The sequence below is a fragment of the Andrena cerasifolii genome, chromosome 16 (genome assembly GCF_050908995.1).
Source record: "Andrena cerasifolii isolate SP2316 chromosome 16, iyAndCera1_principal, whole genome shotgun sequence".
In the NCBI taxonomy this organism is placed as follows: Eukaryota; Metazoa; Arthropoda; class Insecta; order Hymenoptera; family Andrenidae; genus Andrena; species Andrena cerasifolii.
The window spans coordinates 1965349-1988919 of record NC_135133.1 but is presented as its reverse complement, the minus strand read 5'-3'; the positions used below and the strand labels follow the sequence as shown (position 1 = coordinate 1988919).

At 43.5% G+C, this 23571-nt stretch overlaps 1 protein-coding gene across 2 annotated transcripts in view; it reads left to right on the top strand.

The window, feature by feature from the left end:
* The window catches only part of LOC143377874 (uncharacterized), a 247871-nt gene extending 234411 nt beyond the window's left edge, over positions 1-13460 (top strand). For both annotated transcript variants that reach the window (XM_076829670.1, XM_076829673.1), the window contains one exon: positions 10388-13460. In XM_076829670.1, the coding sequence (XP_076685785.1) occupies positions 10552-12636 (2085 nt within the window). In that variant the 5' untranslated portion in view covers positions 10388-10551 and the 3' untranslated portion in view covers positions 12637-13460. The remainder of the gene's footprint in view (positions 1-10387) is intronic.
* The last annotated feature ends 10111 nt before the right edge of the window (positions 13461-23571 follow it).

The window sequence follows — 23571 nt, the reverse complement described above, 5'->3', positions numbered from 1 at the left end:
TCTCCAACGTTATACTATACATTAATTTACTTAATATTTAAGTATATTCAGAAGATTCTTATTTGGCGGGGATCGCGACAGCCCCTACAAACATAACTCCCCCGTAGCCTCTATGGGCGAATTCCACTTACGCCCAAATCAACCGCACGGTCGCGGTATGTAATGAAAGTCACGAGCGCCGCGGGCGATTTGGTCCTAAATGGAACGCACCCCGGGCCGCACTTCCCGGTCCCCGCGCATGCGCGCTATTTCCTGCATCCGTTAAACAGCAAGTGTCAGAATCCTACCAAGTAATTAACCTCTGCGGTAAACAGGCCAATCGCGCCCGCATCGGATATCACGGCTCGATCGCGGCATCGGGACCACGTCATCCTCAACAACGAGACCCGCTAATTTGCCCATACAAGCGACGTGCAGCGTGGTGGATGCCATATCGTGGCGGTTTCAATGGGAACGAAACCGATGCCGGATACAGGACCCCGTCGAATTATCTTCTCACGCTGGAGCCCTGTCGAAAACGTTGCCCGCGGTAATTACCCGGTTCGCGACGATATCCGGCTTGATATTCGAATCTGGGCCCGTCCAGCCTCTGAGCAGCCACATTTCACGCATCTGACCCCGTTACGGTCGGACTTTTTTCGACACTTTGCGCGTGCCTCGCTGGGCCAACTTAATTCTCAGCGAACGGATAACTGGCTCAGCTGACCGCCATCGCCTGTATTTTCGCTGAGGCCGGAAGGTTTGTCGTTCTCGTTTCGCGCTCAGCTGGCTTTGGACGGTCAGCGTGGAACACGGACATGGGAGATGCTTTTATTTGCTTGTTAGGCGGGATTACCCTTATTGCTTTGGGGGATAGTGTGTGGAGAGAGGGGCATCATTGGGAGTCGGGTACTGATAGGAACGATCCTACGAAATCTCTATGGATTCTTGATAATAAAGTGTCGGTGTGTGGATACCTGAGTATTAAATTGTATTGACACTTAAGTGACATCTGTTTAAAAGGAAAATTCAAAAGAATCGGAAACTTTGCAGAAATGTAGGTCGAGTGATGCTAATAACGTCACTATTTTTTTATTCGACAATTAAACGGTTTCACCCTAAGGGTGAAGACACCCTCTCGAAAAAATAGTGAGTTTTTTTCTTGAAATATAGAGTCGCCGAACTTCCCTTGTTAGAAGTAGGGATTGCAGCCGGTTTACCGGTTTCCCGGTAAATCGCGAGAAATACCCTAAAATTTTTACCGGTAATTCGATAAATTAAATGTAGCAATATAGCGCATATATGCGTTCATTAATTCCATCGACATCTACTACGTTATCAGTAAAAAAAAACACTTCAATTACTAATAAAGACGAAAACCGAAGTATCTCATGAAGAACCAACTCTGATCCAAAAAAGAAAACTAAGAATCTGAATCAGTCATGAAAAAATGGACGTATTTTCAAGAAGAAAAAGTAAGGAGAAAATATATACTACGAATGGCATATGATTTCTTAATGCCTACCCGGCCAACAAGTGTAGAATCTGAGAGCGCTTTATCCGTGGCTGGATTACTTTGTACAAAAATTAGGTAGCGATCAGGAGACCAAAGTTCAGACGAATTAGGTATGCTTTTGCGTGCTTATTTAATAAAAAGAATTGTTAATAGAAAATATTTAATTATGTATGTAAGTTAAGATTCTTTTCATTGTTTTCGTGGTGACGATCCATGTTAATAAGTATTGTCAATGGTTATACAAATATATCTATTTTGCGTTATATCATTTTATATTTTATGTTCAGAATAGTTTTATTTTCATATATTTTTTATAATGCTCGGTTAGAGTTAAAAAAAAGTTTTTTGCAATGTTTACTCTTATATTTTCAATACCTTAAAAAAACGGTAAACCGGTTTTGATTTAATATTTTGCCGAATTACCGGTAATTGAAAAAGTCGGTAAATTTGCAATCCCTAGTTAGAAGTAATAGAATTAGTACTATGGATTCATTTAAATCAATATGTTTCACCTTTCTACGTTTCTGTGAACTTATAAACGGTGCACCATCCTTTCTATATCTTGCCCTATAACGCCACCCCCTCTCCAATGTATTTCCACAAACCTTACGACCCACAGCATTTCCTATTTTGAAGGCTGATCTGATTTAACATAATTCCAGTAGAGTCCATCACTGTGATTTCTTCTTATCTTGTCGCCATTAAGGAGTCTCCCTACTTTGACGGCCTGAAAAGGAACGCGAAATTCGGGATTTTTTTAAAGAAAAACCCTCAAATTATATTAATTGAAAACTTTATGCCTATATTTGTACATATTTAATTAAAAAAACGGTACCTAAAAATTCAAACGCGTTTTTCTCAAAACGTTTTTCGAATTGGTTAGCATGATATCTCAAAACCCAATCACCCGATTTACTTCAAATTTGGTGTATATCTTCAGTAGATGTCCCATTCTCTTTGGTACTAAAACTAAGTCGGTTTTTGCAAAATTACACTTTTGCGACTTAAAAAAAGACAGCAAATTTTTTGCAGGAATCGATGTCTGCTTTAGACGCTGCGATTTTTTATTTATTTATCAGTATCTCTCACTTAGTCTAGTTCAGACGATAGCCACACTCATACAGATTACACAGATTTTTAAATTTTCTATTTCAAACAACTACAACGGCTGATTTTATGCTAACCATGCGCATATGATTTTTGTAAGGCGCTCTATTCGAAGCACTATAACTCTGAATATATCCACTATTTTTGCATACAAATTTTTGTTTTCACATTCTCTAAAGATTGGCAAATAAAGCCACAAAGCCGGACGTAAATACATTTAATGGTTTTGTTTTAAAAAATTCCCAAAGTTCGCATCATTTTTCGTCCGTCGAAGTAGGGGCACCCCTTAAAGCAGGGCCGGCGGTACTCATTATGCAAGTTATGCATAAGGGCGCTAAAAAAACTACTTACATATATCGCACGCTTAGCAATAAAAGAATCCAACTCCCACATAAACAAAATATAAATATAATTCTTTTTTATATTGTACTCCGTAAAGGAAAAACATATTAAATAGAAAACCGGTGCTAAAATTTGGGGGCGCCAAAAATTTTCTGGCATAATTGCGCCAACCATCCTCGCGCCGGCCCAGTCTCAAAGTATTGATACTTCACCCTTGCATCTTGGATACCATTAATTTCAGTATTTTCACAAAACTTTACATGAAAGTATCCATGGTAACACTTGCATATTTTAAATGTCATATTCGTTCAATATACGCATTCATATCACGCACTGTATGAGATATATCTGCGTCAATTGTTAGTCAATAACCTATCCATTGATTGATTCTCTGTACTCGCGAAATGCTTAGCACCTGATTCTGTTAGCGATAGCATCGATACTACTATCATTTAGAAATCACTCTGGCAGGCATCAATCTGAAACGTCGGTACCAAGTACAACATACATTCACTTTCAATTGAATTATTAGCACAGAGCTTCGTGATCGTGAATTTCAATGGAAATAAGATTTCCCAGCTGCCACGGCTGGCACAAGTATAATTTCTAAATGCGGCGCGGAATATGTAGCAATAATAAATGAACAGGATTATATAATGAATGCTGAAAGAAAATAATTTCAAGGTTGTTTTAAATATAGGGGCAGTGACGAGAGAAAAATACAGCCACGATCTTTCACGAACGAGTATTACTTATTGCGGCAACGGCAAACGGAAGATTGGCCTGTTGGTAACTTGATAACTCAGCTAAATGTCAAGGATAGTTTGAATTATTCTTTTGCTTTTTGCGCCGCAGCGCTGCGAACAAGTAAACTTTTCTAGGATACGAACCCTGATTGAGGTCGATGAGTAACGTTCACGCGTGAGGATATTAATATTCTACTCACACTAATTGGAGGGTTGTCCATTGATGTGGGCTGAACTATATAGAAGCTACTGGCGCTATAGAAATTAAATGCTTATCAAAAATACGAAGGGTTAGGTATTATTTTTAAGTCCCAGGATCTGGTGAATTTTTTCAGTTCGGACATTTGATTAATTCTTCTTTTATTATTTTTACTAGAATGCATGTTTTTTTTATACATTTACATACAGTATATCTTCAAAATGCGTTATCAATGTGTGTCGTTAATTCTGATAATAAACGCTATAACGATTCTATAATAGAATTCTCCTTCGAGTTAGAATTTCTAAACTGACATGTTAGCTTAATAAATGTTATACACTGATATTGTCAAACTGTGTAAAAGTAGAAGAATTCATGATTCGTAGAATTCAATGAATTATTAATTTTGAACTTACTTACTCCAAAGTTCTGTATTTCCTGAGTGCAGCAAAGTGAAAAATGTCAAGTTCATCGGCGGATAAATAACTACTTAGGAGTGCAGAGGGTGAAACGAAGTACTTTATTTTGTCACAAAAACGTGGGCTTTCACGCATCATTCCATCATAACTCGAACTCCTCTTCATAAAAATAATGAAAAAAGGTCGTATAATATTCGTCCTATTTGATCTTGTTTCTAAGTTACAGGCAGTTTTGAATTTCGTTACATATTTAGAGAAGGTGCTCGAAATTACCACCTTGGACTTTAATATAAGTTCTAAAACATTTCAACCAACTCACAAGATAACATATAAAACCCGTCCACGTTAATTTTAATGAGATTTCGGTGAGAAATAGTCTTAGAAAAATATTCAACGCGTACTCTTTTTTTATCTGTAATCCTTCATACTAAAGGGGAAAAAATAAGAAACAACCCTAATAAAAATTGAGGGTCGAAAACGTATTTTATCAGCTATATCGGGACTACTTAGTGTGGAAATAAATTTGTTTTTAAATTCTGTGTCTCTGAAAGAGAAATTCAGGCAGATAAATAACTTCTAGAAAAATTCATTTATTTAAACAACACACTAAAACCTAAAAATGTTTGCCAATTGCTTTGCCAAAATTTTAATTGATTTTCATGTCAATTTGTGCGTGTAGACTATGCAACCGAATAAGAAGTACACATATTTTGGATGTTTGATTTTTTGCTTTGCAATAAAGATTATTGTACTTATGCGTAGTTTAGTCCTCGAGCACTTAGATGTCTCTTGAATAAGCAGGATAGGTACCGCAGGTATAAATATGATAATGAATGATAAATATTATTCATCACCCCCAGTCCACCCCTGAAGTTATGCCCACGTATTTTAGAACAGCCTGTATAATTAAAACTGACTCCCTTTCAAAGCGACCCAACCTGCCCCACAATGGCAACTCCGCGAACGAGCTGAACAATTAGGTCAGTTCCGTTTAAAAAAAACCAAAGAACAGACAAAGTAGCGTCGATACAGTTTCCCTCGGTCCCCCATCGATTCTCGTTGGTCCCCGAGCGATGAAAGGGCACTATGGGCATGGGGCCTCCTCCTCCTACCGATTTGCTTCCACGAAGCCACGCGGTTTGCGCAACGCGATCTAGTTTCGCAGCGACGATAGAAAAATAGACGATGAATCGATCCTGCGGCCCGAAGTTTCAGCAACGAGGGCCCCATCGCCCCGAGCCAAAGGCCCCCTTGGATCGTGAAGTTCGACGATCTCGCAACGATTTCACGGAACAGAAAAAAAAAGAACGCCGCACGAACGACCGTTCGCGATCGATCTCCCGGGGCGTGCCGCGCGGAAACGTCGAAATCGACTAACGAGAATCGACAAACGCCACGGTTTCTCTGAACTCGCGTTCTTTTTGCGGTCTGCCTGATTCGACACCTGTCCCAGCTTTCCAGGCTGCGCGATTATTGACAAACTTCCTCCTCGTTTTGTCGATCTCCTCTTTCCCGGAGCGTTAGAACTTTGCGGTATTTAATTGCTTCGGGGGTGTGTTGCAGCAGGCTCGAATTGAATTCAAGACTTTGCAGCGACAAGGGGGTAGCTCCAAATGTATTAACTTTTGGGGGACTAATTAGAACAGTGTTAACCCTTAACTGGTATACTGTTTTCGGCAAACGTGGCTGGTATACTGGGGTCGTGGCAGACCCCAAATAAAAAAGGACACAGAAATTTGTAAAGTCGACCCTGAATCAACCTCTATGAATATTTCGTTCTTAGGTAATGTGTAAAATAATAGAAACCTAGAAAGTTAAACTATTATTATAAAATTAATTAGAAAAACAGTTTACAAGCTTAGACAACCAAAAATTTTGCAGCGAACTTTGCGTGCCTGGGGTCATGAGCGACCCCAAGATACCAGTTAAGGATTAAGAAAATATTTTTAGACACATGTTCAAGGTATTTTACCCATTTAAAAGTTGCACATTAACCACTTCACACTATTGCTAAGCAGAAATATATTTTCCCTACGGCAGCGTGAATTTTGAAAGTTTGGAGCTGCCCCCTTTTTGCAGGAAATTGCAAAATTGCAACAAAGTATTCTGTGATAAATTATCGTTTAGTTCCTAAACAGTTTACAGAAACCTTCGAACCTTGTAAAGAAACCCCTGACCCATTCCCTTTCCTATTCATATTGAAAATTGATCGACATTTAATTCGCTTCGTGACGCAAACGAAGATGACGTAATCCATTATTCACAAAGATACATCAATATTTTAGAATCCCGTTGAGTGCCACCGAGTCCTGAAAAAAATGTGGCCAACTTCGACTAGCCTGATTGTCTGCTAGATACTCGAACGATTAATGGAGGTGTCGGTCCAGCGTTTCGTGTTCAATGACACAGTTAATCGAAGGGAAGGAGACGTTTAGACAGACAGGAAAAGTAATCCCCTTTTCGATATCCAGGCTATCGGTTTGTATCAAGCCTGGTCAATTGTTAGCAAGTCCAACGCGAAGGCTTTAGAGCACGCGTAAGGTCATCGATTAAGATCTACTTTTGCTATTCACGATGACGAATAGAATTCTTGGTGGTGGTACAGTTAGACAGTAGGAGCTTGAAAGAAAAAATAACTGAAGAAACTGATAACTTTTACCACGTCTGTTATATATCCTTCCAGCGTTGCCCTGTTAGACTTCCTTGCCTCGTTAGTTGTACTTACAAGCAGATCTAAAAAGTGGGTCGAGATATTTAGTGGTGTATAGAGGTGCACACCGTCTGTGGAATAGAATTTGGGACTTTCTTTTTTTAGCTGGGAACAGATTCGGAATATTATTCAGATTATCATGTATTACTCAAAACTACTCTCAATCAGCTTCAATAGAATTGTTCGTTCATTATATTAAAGTTCCTATCTTGCATATTAAAATATTATTTATCAAACTAAAAGGACGAGTATATTATCCTAAGTATCAGTGAATAACACACTAAGGTGTTAATATATCCCAATAAAAAGAATGCAACTGGCCCACTCCTTTCAATTCATCCCTTCCGCATATCTTATCAACAGCTTTGAAATATTTCCTACAAACATGAGAGTAGTAATATGGTAAGGTACTCGTTCTTCCTCGAGGCAAGTGAATCACTTGCCCTAGCAAAACCAAAACCACTTTTAGCTCTAAGAAGCAATTTTCTTAACAAGCGTTTTCTCAGCACTTTTCACCCAATTCAGTAAATATTACCTCCCTGAATATAAGCCCTTAACCCTTACTCTCTAACATTCAAACATCATCTGCTAGTATGACAAACATCATACTATCATTATGAACAGTATCAGTCCAACTTTACCCAAGTTAATAAAAAACATGGTCTTAATTCCCAAAAATCACACAGGCATCCGAGGGCCCAACTGAGCTCGGGTGCCAGCTAGGAACATTTACTCCCCACAGACATTTTCACAGAGAAGCATTCACGGCGTGTCCACAAAAACATAATATAGCTAAAATGGCTAAACCTATAATCGAATAAAAATGATTCTGCCGAAGTTTCTTTACCACCTACCCAGCATTGAACTTAATCTCAGTAAAGCTGCGTGTCAGCACAGACTCTAATCGATCCATAACCTCAGAAGCGACGCTGAGTGCGCGCGCACCCGCTCCCCATGCCCCCTCGCGATCAGGACGGATGATCTAGTGCACGAGCGATTCCAGGACTCGGTTTCGCAACGCGGAGAGGCCGTTCCGTCCTCGGACATCCGGGTGGCGGGCAACGAGTCGTAGTTGCAACGGCCCCCTCGATCAATTGTTATACACCGTGGCTGGCATTTAACCGCGGTGCACGAAGCGTGGCTCGCGCACTGTGCACCGTTGCCGGCATTAATTTGGTACAGTGCGTTATAGTATGATAGCTCGCGGAAAAGAAGTTGCGCAAGAACGCTGCTTATGCCTCATACCAGCCGTTGCAGTTGTGTGGGGGCACGGTTACGTCTGCGCGCCAAGTTTCTGGTCTTTATGCGTTCCCTTCTCTCTTTCTCAGCGGTCTGCCTTCGGTGTCTATTCTCGTTTCTTTCCCTCCTAGCCACCCTCTCATTCTTTTTCGATAAATCTGTCCCTCTTTCTTTCGAGGGACTCAGCATTTTTCTCCCTCTCTCTCTCTCTCTCCGCGTTTCTCCGTCTGCCTCCGCAGCTCGCGTTCCCCCATCTCGGCCCCCTCCCCCCTCTTGTCTCTTTAAGATACGCGGTGCCTGATCGCTGTACCGGCTCGCCGACTAGCTGGCTAGCTCTATAGTAAATTTATACACGGCCACGGTGCGTTCCCACGCCTAGAGCATGCGAGAGAGCCCATGCTCTTCGGCCTAATGCCCGCCTGGTACCGATCCTGTTCCGCCGGGGCCCCCGTTCGTCGCCTAAGGAAACGCTGGAAAATCTGGGACACGGTGTCGCGGTATGCGCCATTGTCCTCGGAATTCTATGGGATTCGATAGCCGCGACGGTAAATCGTCACTACTGCCCGTCACCCATAGGGTTTTGCAACTTCTGCCGCAATCTGAGTTGATCTGGTTTTCGTGTGATTGCAATGTGGGCAGATGGATGGACGAATAACAAACTTTGGGTAATAGTCATGATCGAATTAGTGGATCCTGTTGAGTTGTATAGTAGGCATTGGTTTTTGCTGTAATAGATTCTGGAGCTGATTAACTTTGTATTATTAATGAATTTTAGGACATTTGGGTTTGAGGTTATATAGTTATCAAATTGTATATTTTGTAAATGGGACAGCAAAGGCTACGTTTTGGAGTGTATACTGTGTTATAGGAACTAGGAAGATATGACCTTACCAGTTAATGCAGGGCTGTACAGGGAGCCTTTTTCAGCGCCTAGCGGCGAGCAACCGCCCGTAAGTCGAGCTGTCCCGTTGCTGCGGGTAGAATCAGCGAGGAGAACTGCCAGTAGGGTAGGTGCGGGCTCGTAGGCGCGTAGCGTAAGCATATATGGCTGCGTTCCTTGTGGGGCCCCCGTGCAGAGCAGGTCCCGTAATATAATTCGGTGGGGCCATGAAATTTCCAAAACATTTGCTACTGCCGGCATTTCGTATGACTTGACGGTTCGATTTTACTGATAATAAAACATTTATTGCTAATAATACTTATCTTTTCAGCGACACATAAAATAAATAGAAAGTTAATACTATACAAATAAATAATTCGGATACAAAGAAAAAAAAAATTTAAGTAACGATATATATCATTTATAAAAGCTAGAACATGATATATGAATAAATATGTACAGTACGCATCTGGTGCTCATCATTGCACTAAGCGATATTTACAAGCAGAAAGTTGCATAACTAATACACCAGAGTGGACCATACTGCATATTCCTTAACTCCCCCGTATATTGTTACGTAATGTTTTGGAAATTTCATGACCCCACCGAATTATATTACGGGACCTACTCTGCACTGGGGCCCCACAAGGAACGCAGCCATATATGCTTACGCTACGCGCCTACGAGCCCGCACCTACACTACTAGCAGTTCTCCTCACTGTTCTACCCTTAGCAACGGGACAGCTCGACGCACGGCTGGTTGCTCACCGCTAGGCGCTGAAAAAGGCTCCCTGTGCAGCCCTGACTAGCCATTATGCTATCTTGTATACAATGAGATATTTCTCCTGTATAGGAGAATACTAAGTCTTAACTTATTTTTAAGACTAGGTATCATTAAACCTTATACTGCACTCTTTCTGGGATTTCCATGTGTTTTTTATACTAAGCAACTCAGACCACTGACACCTACCTCAAAAAACGCCGCATTAAAGAAATGTGAAAAATCATAAATGCATATTGGTTTTTAAAATCAGTTGTTCTTTAAACCCTATAGAACACTAATCCCACACACCTGATAAATGATACAACACCAGAGTATACTTCTAAATCTACAATAATCAAGCGTTCCTAAACCAAAAATATTATTAAAAAACATTTTTAGTACTTTAATAAAACTAGAACCAACACCCAAGTCACATCAGACACCCGCACGAGTTTTTCTCATTGACGTTCCAATTCCGTCTGTCCAGGTCGTTCCCTGAGTCCAAGGATGCGGTGGGCGAGGAGGCACGAGTGGTACATCTGCTGAAGCGCTTTCATAGACACTGCACAACGAGCACCGCCAGCCGACCAGGGCTACTAGTGGCCTGACCGTGGGCAAGAAGCCACGAGGACGAGGTACTTAAAAGATTCCATGGATCTAACGGAGGCGTTCGCCCCGGGAGGGGGCGGGGAGGACCTGCCAAAGACCGACTTCTTCGACTTCGTCGTCTCCCCACCCCCACACTGCACGTCCGCGGACGGCGTCTCCGACGAGGAAAGCTTCCTCCATCGTACCACCTGCAGGAGCATCGGTTACCTCCAACAGAGCCACGAGGACCACGAAACCAGCCGTGACCTCCATGGCTCGCCGTTCATCAAGGAGACCAACAACAACACTCTAACTGCCCTGCCCCCCGTTTCGACCATCACCGGCTCCCTCAGCCACCACCATCACCACCACCACGTGAGGGCACACCACAACGCCTGCAACGTCCAGCAGAGCAACGAGCAAACGCCCATGGACCAGTCCGATTGCGACTATTGGGGCACCGACGAGAGTAAGGAGCAGACCTGCAACATACTCCTGGAGGATCTGAATAAGTACTGTTGGTCGGCGCACGCAAACGCCCAAAGCCACGGGAACGATACCGTCAGCGTTCACCAGGCGTCCAACGATCACCACCAGGCAGTGGGTCGAGGATGTTCCGCGAATGACAGACAGAACACCGATGGAGCTATCTACACGCTGACCGTGTTGAACAATGAGGCCAACTCGATGGACGCGTTAGACTGCTGCAAGAGCCCAGCGCCTACGTCCAGCGACTCCTGGACACTGCGACCTAACCTGGACCTGGATGCTATACTCAGCATGGAGCCAGCCTCCACTGAGCAGGATCACGACCAGACGACGAATGTCAGCGATGTGTCGCGGACGGTGAACGACAGGTTTCACCCTGACCGATTTTCCGTTGCATCTTCGCAGTACACCACTGACGACAGCGGCTTCGTCGAGAGCAAAGAGCTGTGCGGTAGAGGATCGTCCAGTAGCGGCAATTGCGCCGGCGGCGATAATAACAACGACTGGAAGCTGTCTGACCAGAACCTGCAGGAGGCCGCCGCTGCTGCGGCCGCAGCTGCTGTCGCGGTTGGTACAGGAGACTCTGCTGAGAGTCTTCTGAGAAGCGCTCTTCAAGGCAAATTGTATACTGGCCCCACACAAGTGGTATCTTCCTCGTCGCCGTCAAACCAAGCCTCTACGATCTCGATGCCAGTGGCCAGTAACGCGGGTCTGCAGATAGTCTCTGACCAGCAGCAGCAACAGCAGCAGCAGCAACAACAACAACAACAGCAGCAGCAACAGCAGCAGCCCGACGAATCCATGCACGCGTGCACTGATGAGGATCTGTTGCTGTCTCAGCTGGACCAGACCACATATCGTCCAGGTGACTACGAAAAGCTGAAGAGCATAGCCAACGAGGTAGTGGAGTCCTACTGCAGCCTGGAGCCTGTGTGCAACGTCTCCGCGACAACCACTGTGATGTACACCCTGGACCCAACTAGTGGCAGTTTGGGTACCATCACTCTCCCAGCGGATTTGGGCCAAGTGAGCACAGTCACGGTCGTCACAGCGGCGCAGCAGGAAGTTCTGCAGCAACAACCACCCCCTAGAGCCGAAGTGGAACAACAGCAACCCACCAATCAACTCCAAATAGCGCCCTCGCGAGTGGTCACCACGAAGGCGCCGAAAAAGTACTGCAGACGCGCAAACAGGAACAACAGCAACGCCAGTGCGACCAGCAATGGGAACAGTGGCTCCGAAGCAGCGGGTAACCCGGGTGGCCAGCAACAAGGCGCCTCTGGGGGGTCTCCTGGCAGCGTTCAGCGTAAGGAGCGATCACTGCACTACTGCAGCATTTGCAGCAAAGGCTTCAAGGACAAGTACAGCGTGAACGTGCACATCAGAACGCACACGGGGGAGAAACCTTTCGCCTGCTCCCTCTGCGGCAAGAGTTTCCGCCAGAAAGCGCATCTGGCCAAGCACTATCAGACCCACGTCACACAGAAGCCCAGCGTCCAGCAGCAGGCGAGTGGCAACAGCAGCAACAACGGGAACAGTGGGAACCCAAGCCCGTCTGCCGAGGCGACCCCCACGACGGCCAGCAACGTGACGAACAGGAGTCAGCCGCATCAGGTGTCGGTGGATCCGTCGGGGAACGCCTGCAATCCACCCAGTTAGTCGACCTCGGGTGGATTCTGCTCACTGGTATCGCGCCTTAGCGTCAGACTCGACGTACACATTGGATTTTGTGCTGCCACTCATTACTCGTGGTGGCGCGGTGCGAGTTTCCTTCCTCTTCTGTCTATTCTCTGTTCCTCACTTTACTTTCTACCCCCACCCCCCACCCCCCCACATCAGTTTACCGTCCATTCTGATTCCAACGATTAGAATCTTCGTTCGCACAGTGTCGACCGGAAACGATTCACAATGAACCAGGCTACAGAGCGAACCATGACCAATGGCGACGGTCGCGCAACCGGCGCTATCTTGGACGACCTGTCCGTTCCGCGATCGTCTTAGAACGAATATTAGCGCCAATGACGAACCGCGGGGTTCACCGATATTTATTCAACGAGTTACGCGCGGCAGAGCTCGTAAGTTATGCGAGAAAGCGCGAGCTTGTGGCATGCAAACGCCTCTGCCAGCGCGATGGCTTAACGAGCCACGTCGCGGAACTCACTATGCGGCGATGCCTCGGACGCTTTCTTCTTCAACATCTCTGTCGCCTCCCTGTGCCGCGCGTAACCAGGTTTCTGTCGATCGTACCATAAAGGTCCGTTCAAAGTCGCGTGTCGTGAATTTATCCACGGCGGAGCCAAGTCATCTCTATCGCCAGTCGAGGATTTTACGTAGGTGACTCATTCTTTTGCAGGACGTTTGGAAACTGATTCAACTTTACGTGTGTTTAGAGTGCTTCAAGTATTTCGCCTTGATCGCATGGGTAGTTGATAGGATTTTCATGTCGATAGTGTTGACTTTAGCATGCTTGGACTGGAGATACTACTATAGACATAATACGAATGATATTATTAGTCTGCGCATGCCGTCGATAAATTCACGAAGGTAACTTAATTTAAGCAGACGACAATGGGTCGTCATTTATTTTTTTACTATCATAATTAATTGGTCGATTCGTCGACTCGACGGTAGCCGCATTTTGCGCGACTCGGTGAAACTGTTGTTCCTAGGACGACTGGTTGCCGTCCGACGAGAAACGACCGCGTCGACGATCGAACACGATCAACGATATTTAATACCACTATGAGATATTAACGTTAAAGAGTATTTTATATCAGTGCTGGCCACGGGTCGGTATGAATCCTGTTTTCATATTACTATAAGATACCTAGTAAATTGTGGTACGACTGAGGAGGGGATTAATTCTCATGAAAAAGCAAGTACACAACAATTTATTTTCATTGTAAATTTAGTTTTTGAGAACAATCAGTTGCACTTTTTTCATCATACAGACCTTGATATCTCTTCAGTGCAAACAAATATCTTTAATGCAGCTCCATATGTAAGAAGCGACAGGTAACCAAGTACCAAAGTCGTAAACAGAAAATATCTAACATACATACAGTAAAGTAGTCGTTTTCAAATTCACTTTCCTCGGAAACTAAGCCACAGGTGAAACAAATTGTTTCTACACTCTTCACTTGTTTCTCCATAATGAATCATCGCCTGAACATTTACACTATAATTTACTAGACACCCTTATACAGCGAACTATAAGACCTGGTGCTTACTATTGACTGAACTATTTAATTAAATCCAGCCCCATCCATGATTTGACAATATTTTCTCAAGTTAATGAGTAATTAACACTCACGTCCTCTCACGCAAGTCCATACCATTTACAACATCGATTAACCTATCAATCTTGAAAAGCTCGGTAGTGTGTACTAGGTCTAACCCTAGCTCCCATGCACCCGTGGACAGCACCGTTTTACACAGAGAGGATTTTTCTTTATATTGTTCTTTCAAACGGTAGACTAACGAATGATAACATAGAACCGGTAAGTACCAGAGTATCGAGAGAGGTATATAAAGCTTTTAAGTAATTAGTAGCACGAGCTGTGATTTAGATACATACTCAACGCGCGAAGGCACGCGTGCCCCTTGGTAATGAGCACCCGCGTCCCTCGGCGTCTATTATTCGTAAGGGAGTAAAAGCGAGACGTTCGACTCGAGTGTTTCGCGAGGGAACTCGACCTTCGAGCATTCTTAAGGCCCCCCCTGATATTTTCACGAGCTTCCCACGAGTCTCGTGGAACATCCCCCTTCAATGCGTCGATTCGACAGAACTATCAATCCGGAGTTAATAGAATCCTCCCAGCCGCTGGCTGGAACCCTGTCAACCAGCAACCTTCGAGCTTTCCACCGTGTCCAGCCAAGCAGGCCTGGAAAAGCGAGTGTTAGACTCGCGAACCGGAAGAACCACGCCGTTCGCCGTACTCTTCTCTCATCCACTATCGCGACCCTCGTTACCGGTGCCTTAGAAATAAGTCAGAACGCGAGTACTCAAGTATAAACTCCTTCTTAAAGTGTCTTTTTAATTCTTCTTACTCTTTAGCTCAATACTGCCCACTGTCATCTCCAGCGATCGGTTCCGCGGGGATCCTACAAAGCCATTCGTCAAATCGTAAAAGGGGGCAAAGCTCGACGCCGCCACAGAAATTCACCGCCCCACGGAATGTAATTACCCTCTATTTAATAGCTTCGGTGCGGTTCCCTCTGTGTTTAAAGCCGCGTTCGTACTGTTCCACAGTCGCGAATCCCTCAGCTTCTGTTCTTTTCTCTCCGTTCCTCTCAGCCTGCCTATAGGCTAGACACGCTTCGCTTCGTTGCGCCACTCTGATGAGATAGACAGGAGGAACGAGTGTAACGACTGTTTTCATTAATACCGCGTTTTATCCCAGCTCGTAAAGCTTGATTTGCAATTAACGGGCGCGTTGCTCGATGTCGAAGGACGAAGGAGCAGTGCCTGCCGACTTCGTTTCTGGAACGCGCGGGTATCGAGACCGCGAGACAAGAATCGTAAGATCGATCGGGAAAGCAATCCTGTTTCTGAGTAACAGGTGTTTCGTTTGTAATTGAAGACGAACGAATGCTTTGTTGTGGGAACGGCGCTCCTGTCGCTGCAAAAAGATGGCGACGATTATCGCTCTGGCCTGTGTTACGTCACTTTCCGAGCTCTCGAGCCCGTTTGCCAGCGACGATGAAACTTTTACGGGCCGACTCGTCGAAGCATCGATCCTTGGAAATTCCTTGCGAACATCGTATCTGATCGGAGCGATACGATCGCGTACGTTAAACGTGGAATTTCTCTTTTGGATGTGCTGCACCGCGGTATGGAAAAGTCGAGTAGGGAATTCGCGGGAAGAAAGTAGCTTGGAAACGTTTTCGAGCTACTGTTGCGTAGGAAAATTAGTGGTGGTTTCTTCACAGTGCAAGTGGAATTGGAGGTTGTGAAATATAGGACGATGGAGTTTGGGTGTATTTTACGAATGTATTGGTGTTTCGAGGGAAACCTTCCATGTTGTGCTAGGTATTTCAGCAGATTTTGAGTATTCCACTGTGGAGGATCGAATTCTATGCAGATGAGAAGACAGTGACTGATTGTGAGTATAAAATTACAGAGGGTGTTTTAGACAGTGGGGAAAGGACGTAAGTTTCAAGCAGTTGAGGACATTTGGTTGAGTTCTTCGTAGCCGTGTATCCACTTTCAAAGAAATATCTTTTCACCCTTTTTGTATCTTTATCTAAGGAACAAGGAGGTGCTATGATAGAAAACTACACACTTGCTAGTAAACTAATTAGTAGGAGTGTACGGATCGTCCCGAGGTTCGGGTTCCCGGCCCTCGGGACGGGTCGGAAAATTTCGGGTGGGATCCCGATACTTTCATATTGCTCGAGATCATAGACATATATAGATGGAGCAGAAGCTGGGACTATAGGCGAGGGGAACGGCAGGCTTGGAGGGGAAAAGGCAGAAGTCAGATACAGGCACGTCGGCCCGACGTCGGGTTAGCTTCGGAAGCATTCGGTATACATAACCACTGCGTTACCCGATTTGCCTGTATCGCTCCCCTCCCCCCCGCCCCTCTTACACCCCCTCCCCCAGGCTTACGCTCTGTCTATATATGTCTATGCTCGAGATCCTGAGACTCAATTCGGGCTACAAGCATGGCCGCCATGAGCGGGCAATTTGATTTCAGGTCTGCTCGGCAAAACTCGGACGCGATCGGCTCGAAAGCCAGCTATTAACACGAGACCGAGACGGAAAGAATTATGTATCATTTATATCAATACCAGTGATAAGTTTTTACCTTTCTGTCTCCTGTTGAATCATAATTTGTATCTTATTATTCATTTACATATGTGTATTTTAATTGTTATCAATTAGTCTGTGAATACTGGATATGTACACATACGTACTTAAATAAGACGTATAAAATAATACATTTAATAAAATATTATTTTATTAAGATTTTAAAATATTGTCGAGCTAAAAATAGTCTTCCTCCCAAGTTTTGAATATGGTATTTATTTAACTACGTATATGGACATATTCGGTATTCACAGACTATTTGGTAGCAATGAACAAATATATGTAAACGAATAATAAGATACAAATTATGATTCAACAGGAGACAAAAAGGTAAAGTAGTAAGTGAACTAAAGGTAGCGATATAAATGATATACATAATCCTTTCCGTCTCCGAGTTTTGCCGAGCCGACCAGAAATCAAATTGCCCGCTCATGGCGGTCAGGCTTGCAGCCCAAGTCGAATCTCGGGATCCCGAAACCTTTGGGATCTCGAGCAATACGAAAGTATCGGGATCCCGCTCGATCCCGCCCGAAAGTTTGCGGCCCGTCCCGAGCCCGAAATGTCGGATACCCGCACACCCCTGCCACTCAGTGCGGCTTCTCATTCAAGAGGTATTCAAACACGTGAAAAAACCAAAAAAAAAACGATTTCAGATATACCTACTCAACTCACCTTTGAGAAACATGGAAAGACGGATAATCTGCCAATATTTCCCAAATAATTATCACGAGCCACAATAGTGTTTCGCGCCACAAGAACCCACCTTTAGACACTTTTTTTCGTAATTTGTCTCTCTCCAACACTCCAACTTTTCTGCAACCAATCAATTGTATCAAAGAGACAGCTCAACTTGACTAAAACATCCCTCTACAAATACCTATAGTGGATTCTGAAGTCTAGAAGCGTTGGAATAAGCGGTAAAGGTGGAGACACGGTAAAAGACGACAGGAGCGGCAAAAACGGTAAAGGCGGAAAAAAGTCAGTGGAAAACGGTAAAAAAACGGTAGCTCTCTACGGAAAGAAAACATGAAGCGGGATACGTTCGACGAAGCAACGATACCGTGAAATCATATTCGTGTATCGGCCGCGACCGGTACGCGATGCGTAACGCCGCCTGGAAAAAGCGAGACGAGTAGTTGCACCGCGTAGGTCAGAGTTTCAGGGGGAGAGGGAGCCCGAGGTTGTTACGAGCCGCGCCAAAGTAATTACACGTTGCAACGCGGCGCGATATTGCGTTACACGCGTACCAGCGCCAGGAAAAACGATAAATTCCGCTGGAAAGCGGGCCTTCGAAGGATGATCGGCTGGGCCAGTCGCGCGCAACGTTTATGGGCCCCTCGCCGCGGAAACTCTCACTGCAGCGAGTTATCCAGAGGAACGTGATAATCGAGTAGGATGTGGGATGTCGGCATTCTTGTAACTAGGGTTGCAGCGATTGGGATACCGTCATCTGGGGCGAGATTGTGCCAATTTTCTGTGTACACTTACTTCTGTGTTTATACGATTTTGATTCAACACAGCTCTAGAAAAAATTAAATTCTCCTTTTCCGCGATTTCTTTTCATGTAACGCGGTCCATTAATTTTAACTCTAAAGACAAAAATATTTCTACTCACTTTTCTAGGAAATAACTCCCCATTAAAAAAATTCTTAAATCTGCATCGAAGGCTGCTACACACTGGCAATTATATAAATGTTTTATCTGCTTTAAAACTTATTTGAACGTGTGTAGCGACACTCAGTTTTCTATTTCGACTTTATCTCGTACGCAGTCGGAAAAAATGAAGCTCGAGGTTTGACGATTTGTTTGCATGATTGCTCTATTCTTTGTTACACGGATTTTTCAGGAGCATATCTATCGTGTAAAAGCAGAATTAAGTGTATTTTGAAAAGGTTGGGAATATTTGTATTATAAACTATATACAGTTTTTGGATTTCATTTTACAGGAAAAAATTGTTATTATCTAATAGTCAGTAAGCCACATATGTGGAGAATTCTTGGTACATTCTAACCCTACGGTGACTGATCTCCAAAATGTACAACAATACCACAGTAAATAAACGAGGACAGCTGTTCGAAAAAATTAAGTAGAGTCGAACAAAGTATCCACTAGAATGCACCACAATTAGGATCTTCAATTTATACTAAAACAAGTGATTTATCTATATCCAATAGAAGTGGAGGGACATTCGAAAACACCATTTGTCACAAGCTACCCCTGGTTGCACAAAGTGATACCTGATGACGGTAATTCAATATTCGAGTATTTTATAAGTAAAGTACGTATGTATTTCTGAAATTCTGAGGAACTCGTGTTGCCAATTCCCACGTCGCATTAGAATTTCCTGATGTTTTCAATTTAGTTTCCAGAATACAAAATTATTGTGTTTGTTGCAATAGGAATATTAATTAAATTCTGTTACATTTGTGGCAATAGAGAAGTTTTCAATGTTATTTTATATTGATAGTGTGGAGTCAAGGAAATATAAGATTTGTAGAGGATTCAGGTAATATGGTAATAGAGCAGCGAAGGCCAGTTCGAGGAATTTGGGAGCCCGAGCTCCATGATGTTTACCACAGCCGCGCGGGAGGGGAGCTCGAAAGCCAATGATAACGTGGGCGCGCCACGGATAGGGAAAACTGCAGTAGTGCAGCCTCATACCCGTACGATAGGCTTGAATGACTGGGATTCTTCGGGGCCCAAGTGACCGGTGCCACTGGGGCTCCTAAGAGGGCTAGTTATTTCAGTCTAGGAGTACGAGTCTGCACCGCACGCCACTACACTGCGTTCCACATTAGAGCATACTCGTTTCGCGCAGGGATTAGGGATTGCAAACCGGTAAATCGGTAAATCGGTTTGAAGCTTTTTTTCACTGATAACGTAGTAGATATCGACGGAATTATGCGCTACATAAATGTGCTACATTGCTATACATACAATTTTTACCAGTAATTCACCAAATTTTTACCGGTAATTCGAGAAATACGTAATTTATCGGCAAATATCGAGAAATACGTAATTTATCGGTAAATATCGAGAAATACGTAATTTATCGGCAAATATCGAGAAATACGTAATTTATCGGTAAATATCGAGAAATACGTAATTTATCGGTAAATATCGAGAAATACGTAATTTATCGGTAAATATCGAGAAATACGTAATTTATCGAATTCCCTGGAAAAAATTTTGCGAATTACCGGTAAAAATTGTATGTATAGCAATGTAGCGCATATATATACCGCATAATTCCGTCGACATCTACTACGTTATCAGTGAAAAAAAACTTCAAACCGATTTACCGATTTACCGATTTACCGGTTTGCAATCCCTAGCAGGGATAGACTGTTGATCGGTAGTAAACCGGCAGGGAAAATGCTACGACCAATCGCGCGTGTCAGGTCCGTGGAAGCTCCGCAGATCGGTCGCAAATCGGTAGGGGCGTTGGTACGCTCTTATATGGAACGCAGTGTACTTACACTCTTACAGACTTCCCTATCTGTGGCGCGCCCAATTTATCATTGGCTTTCGAGCTCCCCTCCCGCGCTGCTATGGTAAACATCATGGAGCCCGAGCTCCCAAATGGCTCGAACTGGCCTTCGCTGTAATAGAGTCAGCATTTGATTTTCAAGGATTGGCATGTCATGTCCAGCCATTCGCGTTTAACAGGAGCAGCTGCTTGCATAAAATCCAACGATCTTCCCATGTCGTTCTACGTTTCATGGGTCGTTCTGGAAACTTTTACGAACTCTCGTCGAAGCAAATTTATGTCGCCTTTTACGATCGTCTCTTTTTCTATCCTACGTTTCGTAAATAGCTCCTGTTGATATTTTTCTGCACTGCTTATGAAATCGACGTAATACTCAATTCTCCAAGACTTTACGAGGCTTTTTAAGATTTCGCCACCGATTTTTATAGACGCCTCGGCGAACAATTACCAATCTGTATACAATTTTCAAAAAACTTATCTCCAATCACCGATATCAGTATAGACGCTAATCAAACTAACCCAGTAAATAATTAAAAAAAAATAAATACTCGTTGCATAGTCAGGCACCTAAAACGAATCGCCCAGCAAAAAATTATACCGAAGAAAGTTCATTCTGCAACAAATATTCTTTATAATAAATTATATAACTTCTGGTCACTGCTTTTACGAACAATTCTTGCTTCTCGTGGTTAAGCAAAGAATTTTGCTGATTTCGCAGTGCAAGGTTACGCACAGTTGCGCTAACTGTAGTTGGAAGATTAGTTTGACCCGGGGATTCCAATTTTTCTTTACACTTTACTCGTCTTCGGCTACCCATTGCTACTCGAAGTGTTCAGACGTCGATTGAAGTTTTGTGGTTTTCCCTGAAATGTTTATGTTGGTCTCTGGGACCATACATGGTAGGCAATCTTGCCAGGCAACTATTCTTAAAAAATATTTTCTGTTGCAAAGGACGTTGCTATATTTCTGGTCACTCCTTTTGCGGTCGCGGAAGACTGGGAGCAATTGCGGTTGAGGGAACGATTCGGTGGATTCTCCAGGGCAACGTTATTTGCTGACGCTCCACTTGTGGTTGCAGAATTAGTGCGAGCTGTGGGCTTCGACTTTTCCTTAGCACTTTCCACGAAATTATCAGTGATTGTGTCTGCGTGAATTTATTTCGGGAAGGTTCTTGTCGTTTCTCCGAATGATAGATTACTTTAGATCGAATAACCATTTCAAAGATCATAATCTTTGAAGGTTTTTCCAAGATATTTAAGCTAAATTGCATTCGAAATTGTAGGGAATTAAATTCTTTGGAAATTTTCAAACGCCAGATTGAATTTTTTTTGTAAGTTTCACAAAAGTTTCTAAATTTTTATGATGGAAAATTTCAAGTCAACTTTTTCCACGTTCGTATCTCATAATGTCTCAGTAGTGTCGACTGATTTTTCACTAATTTTTCAGTGATCTAGCACACATCTGCATACCCCATTCTACTCGTAATAAAATTGAGCTCCTAATATAGTACTATTATACTATTATTATTATCCCAATATACGTAGTCCTAATATACTATTAAGCTACTCAAGACGATGGATAGTCTAGATTTTCTACAATATATCCCAAGCCCTGAAGAAAACCATTGCTCAACCTCAACCGCTACTAGTTATGCTTCTATAGCTGTCCATCAATAACATGTAGATATACACAGCCAGAATTTAGTCGAATAACGTGTTCCATGTCCAACCAATATCTCGATCACTTTAATTTAATTCTACTCGGCCAGACACAGGCTACAAATTTTCCTGACCAATGAGAACGCTTCGCACTGACTCGTTCTCATGCAACCTTGCTAACAGAACTAGATCTTATCAAGATGCTTATGCGTACTTCAGTTAACTCCAAGGCAATAGCCAAAGGCTTCCGTAATCGCAAATCAGTCCAATTTGATACGCACCCGTAGATGGAGCATTTGCAAATAGCACCAACGCCATGGATTACGGTTTTTTCGACCACAAACTGCAGGATTTTTATCTACACACGTAACGGAACCGGTCCATATTATTCATTACTAGAAATTCATTGCTATAATAGCAAAGTCAAGTATAACGTTAGAACTTGGCAATATATTCATGAAAACTCTTCCTCTTAAGATATCTCGATAATATCAGTAACGCTTCAATGTTGATTCCAAAGCCTCGACTAATTTTACGATGACTGAAAATTGCTCTAATTATATATTCCATCACAAAACAGCGCTTCTGAAGTATCTACTTATTTGTTTCTACAGCAATAATGCAATCCACTCTGAAATTCCCTAAACTCTCCAAAGATTTATGACTAAATTCTCTAGATTCACCACTGACAGCTTAGTTTGGACTAACTTTTCACGTTTCATTTGGAATCTTTTTGAAGTAAATTGTTCAGAAACTTGCAAATGAGAAGATTAAGTTTTCACCAGCACCAATAATTTTGTCAGCTTTGAAGCTGAGGAGAAGACGAAGAAAATCTCGATCACCACAAATCGCACTAATTCTGTATAGGACACGCAATCTTTTTGTTCCCTTCTAAAATTCGCAAACATTCAGGATTGCAAATTCCAATCTCGACATTTCTCAGATCCATAGCCAGCCAGCTTAGCCTCAACTAATTTTTCACTCCACTTCACTGAAACCTCGAGGTGTAAGCTACCGTTCGCCCGCAGGTGCGCGCCATTTTATCGTTCCGGCCGCTCGTAACTTTTGTCAGGAGCACCCCATCATGTGTAATAGAACGAAGCTCAGCGACGTTCCAACTATGCCTTCAGACGCGTTTCGCATCGATCTTCTCTGATTTCTCGGCGTTCACTAGTTGCCATTAGTCAGCTGTGTGAACTACATCGGCGCCGAAGAGGCTCGGGGAACGTTCGCGGCATCCGATAACGCTACCCGCGCGTCAGAGTGGCTCACCGATCGTCAGGATTAGCTTCAGATACGATTTACCGTTTCCCATCGTGAAATATTATCAATAACGCACTATCCATTCGACGCTCCACCGATTGCCCCCGATAATGTCAAGGTAATTGCTGATGGGATCGATAAGCTTCGCTCCCTAAGCGCTCTCCTCTCTATCGTTTCGAGCGCTCCCAGATAGCTTGGACTCTAATTAACCGAGTCCAAGGGGATCATCTTCAACTGGGATTACTCCTTAAGCCCTGGTCTACTCGCCTTGTTTCCCTGTCAAACAGCAGATGAAACTCCTTCCTTGAATCTTCAATTCCTGGGGCGCAGCTTCCCACGTAGCTGATTGCAGCTTAACTGTTTCCTG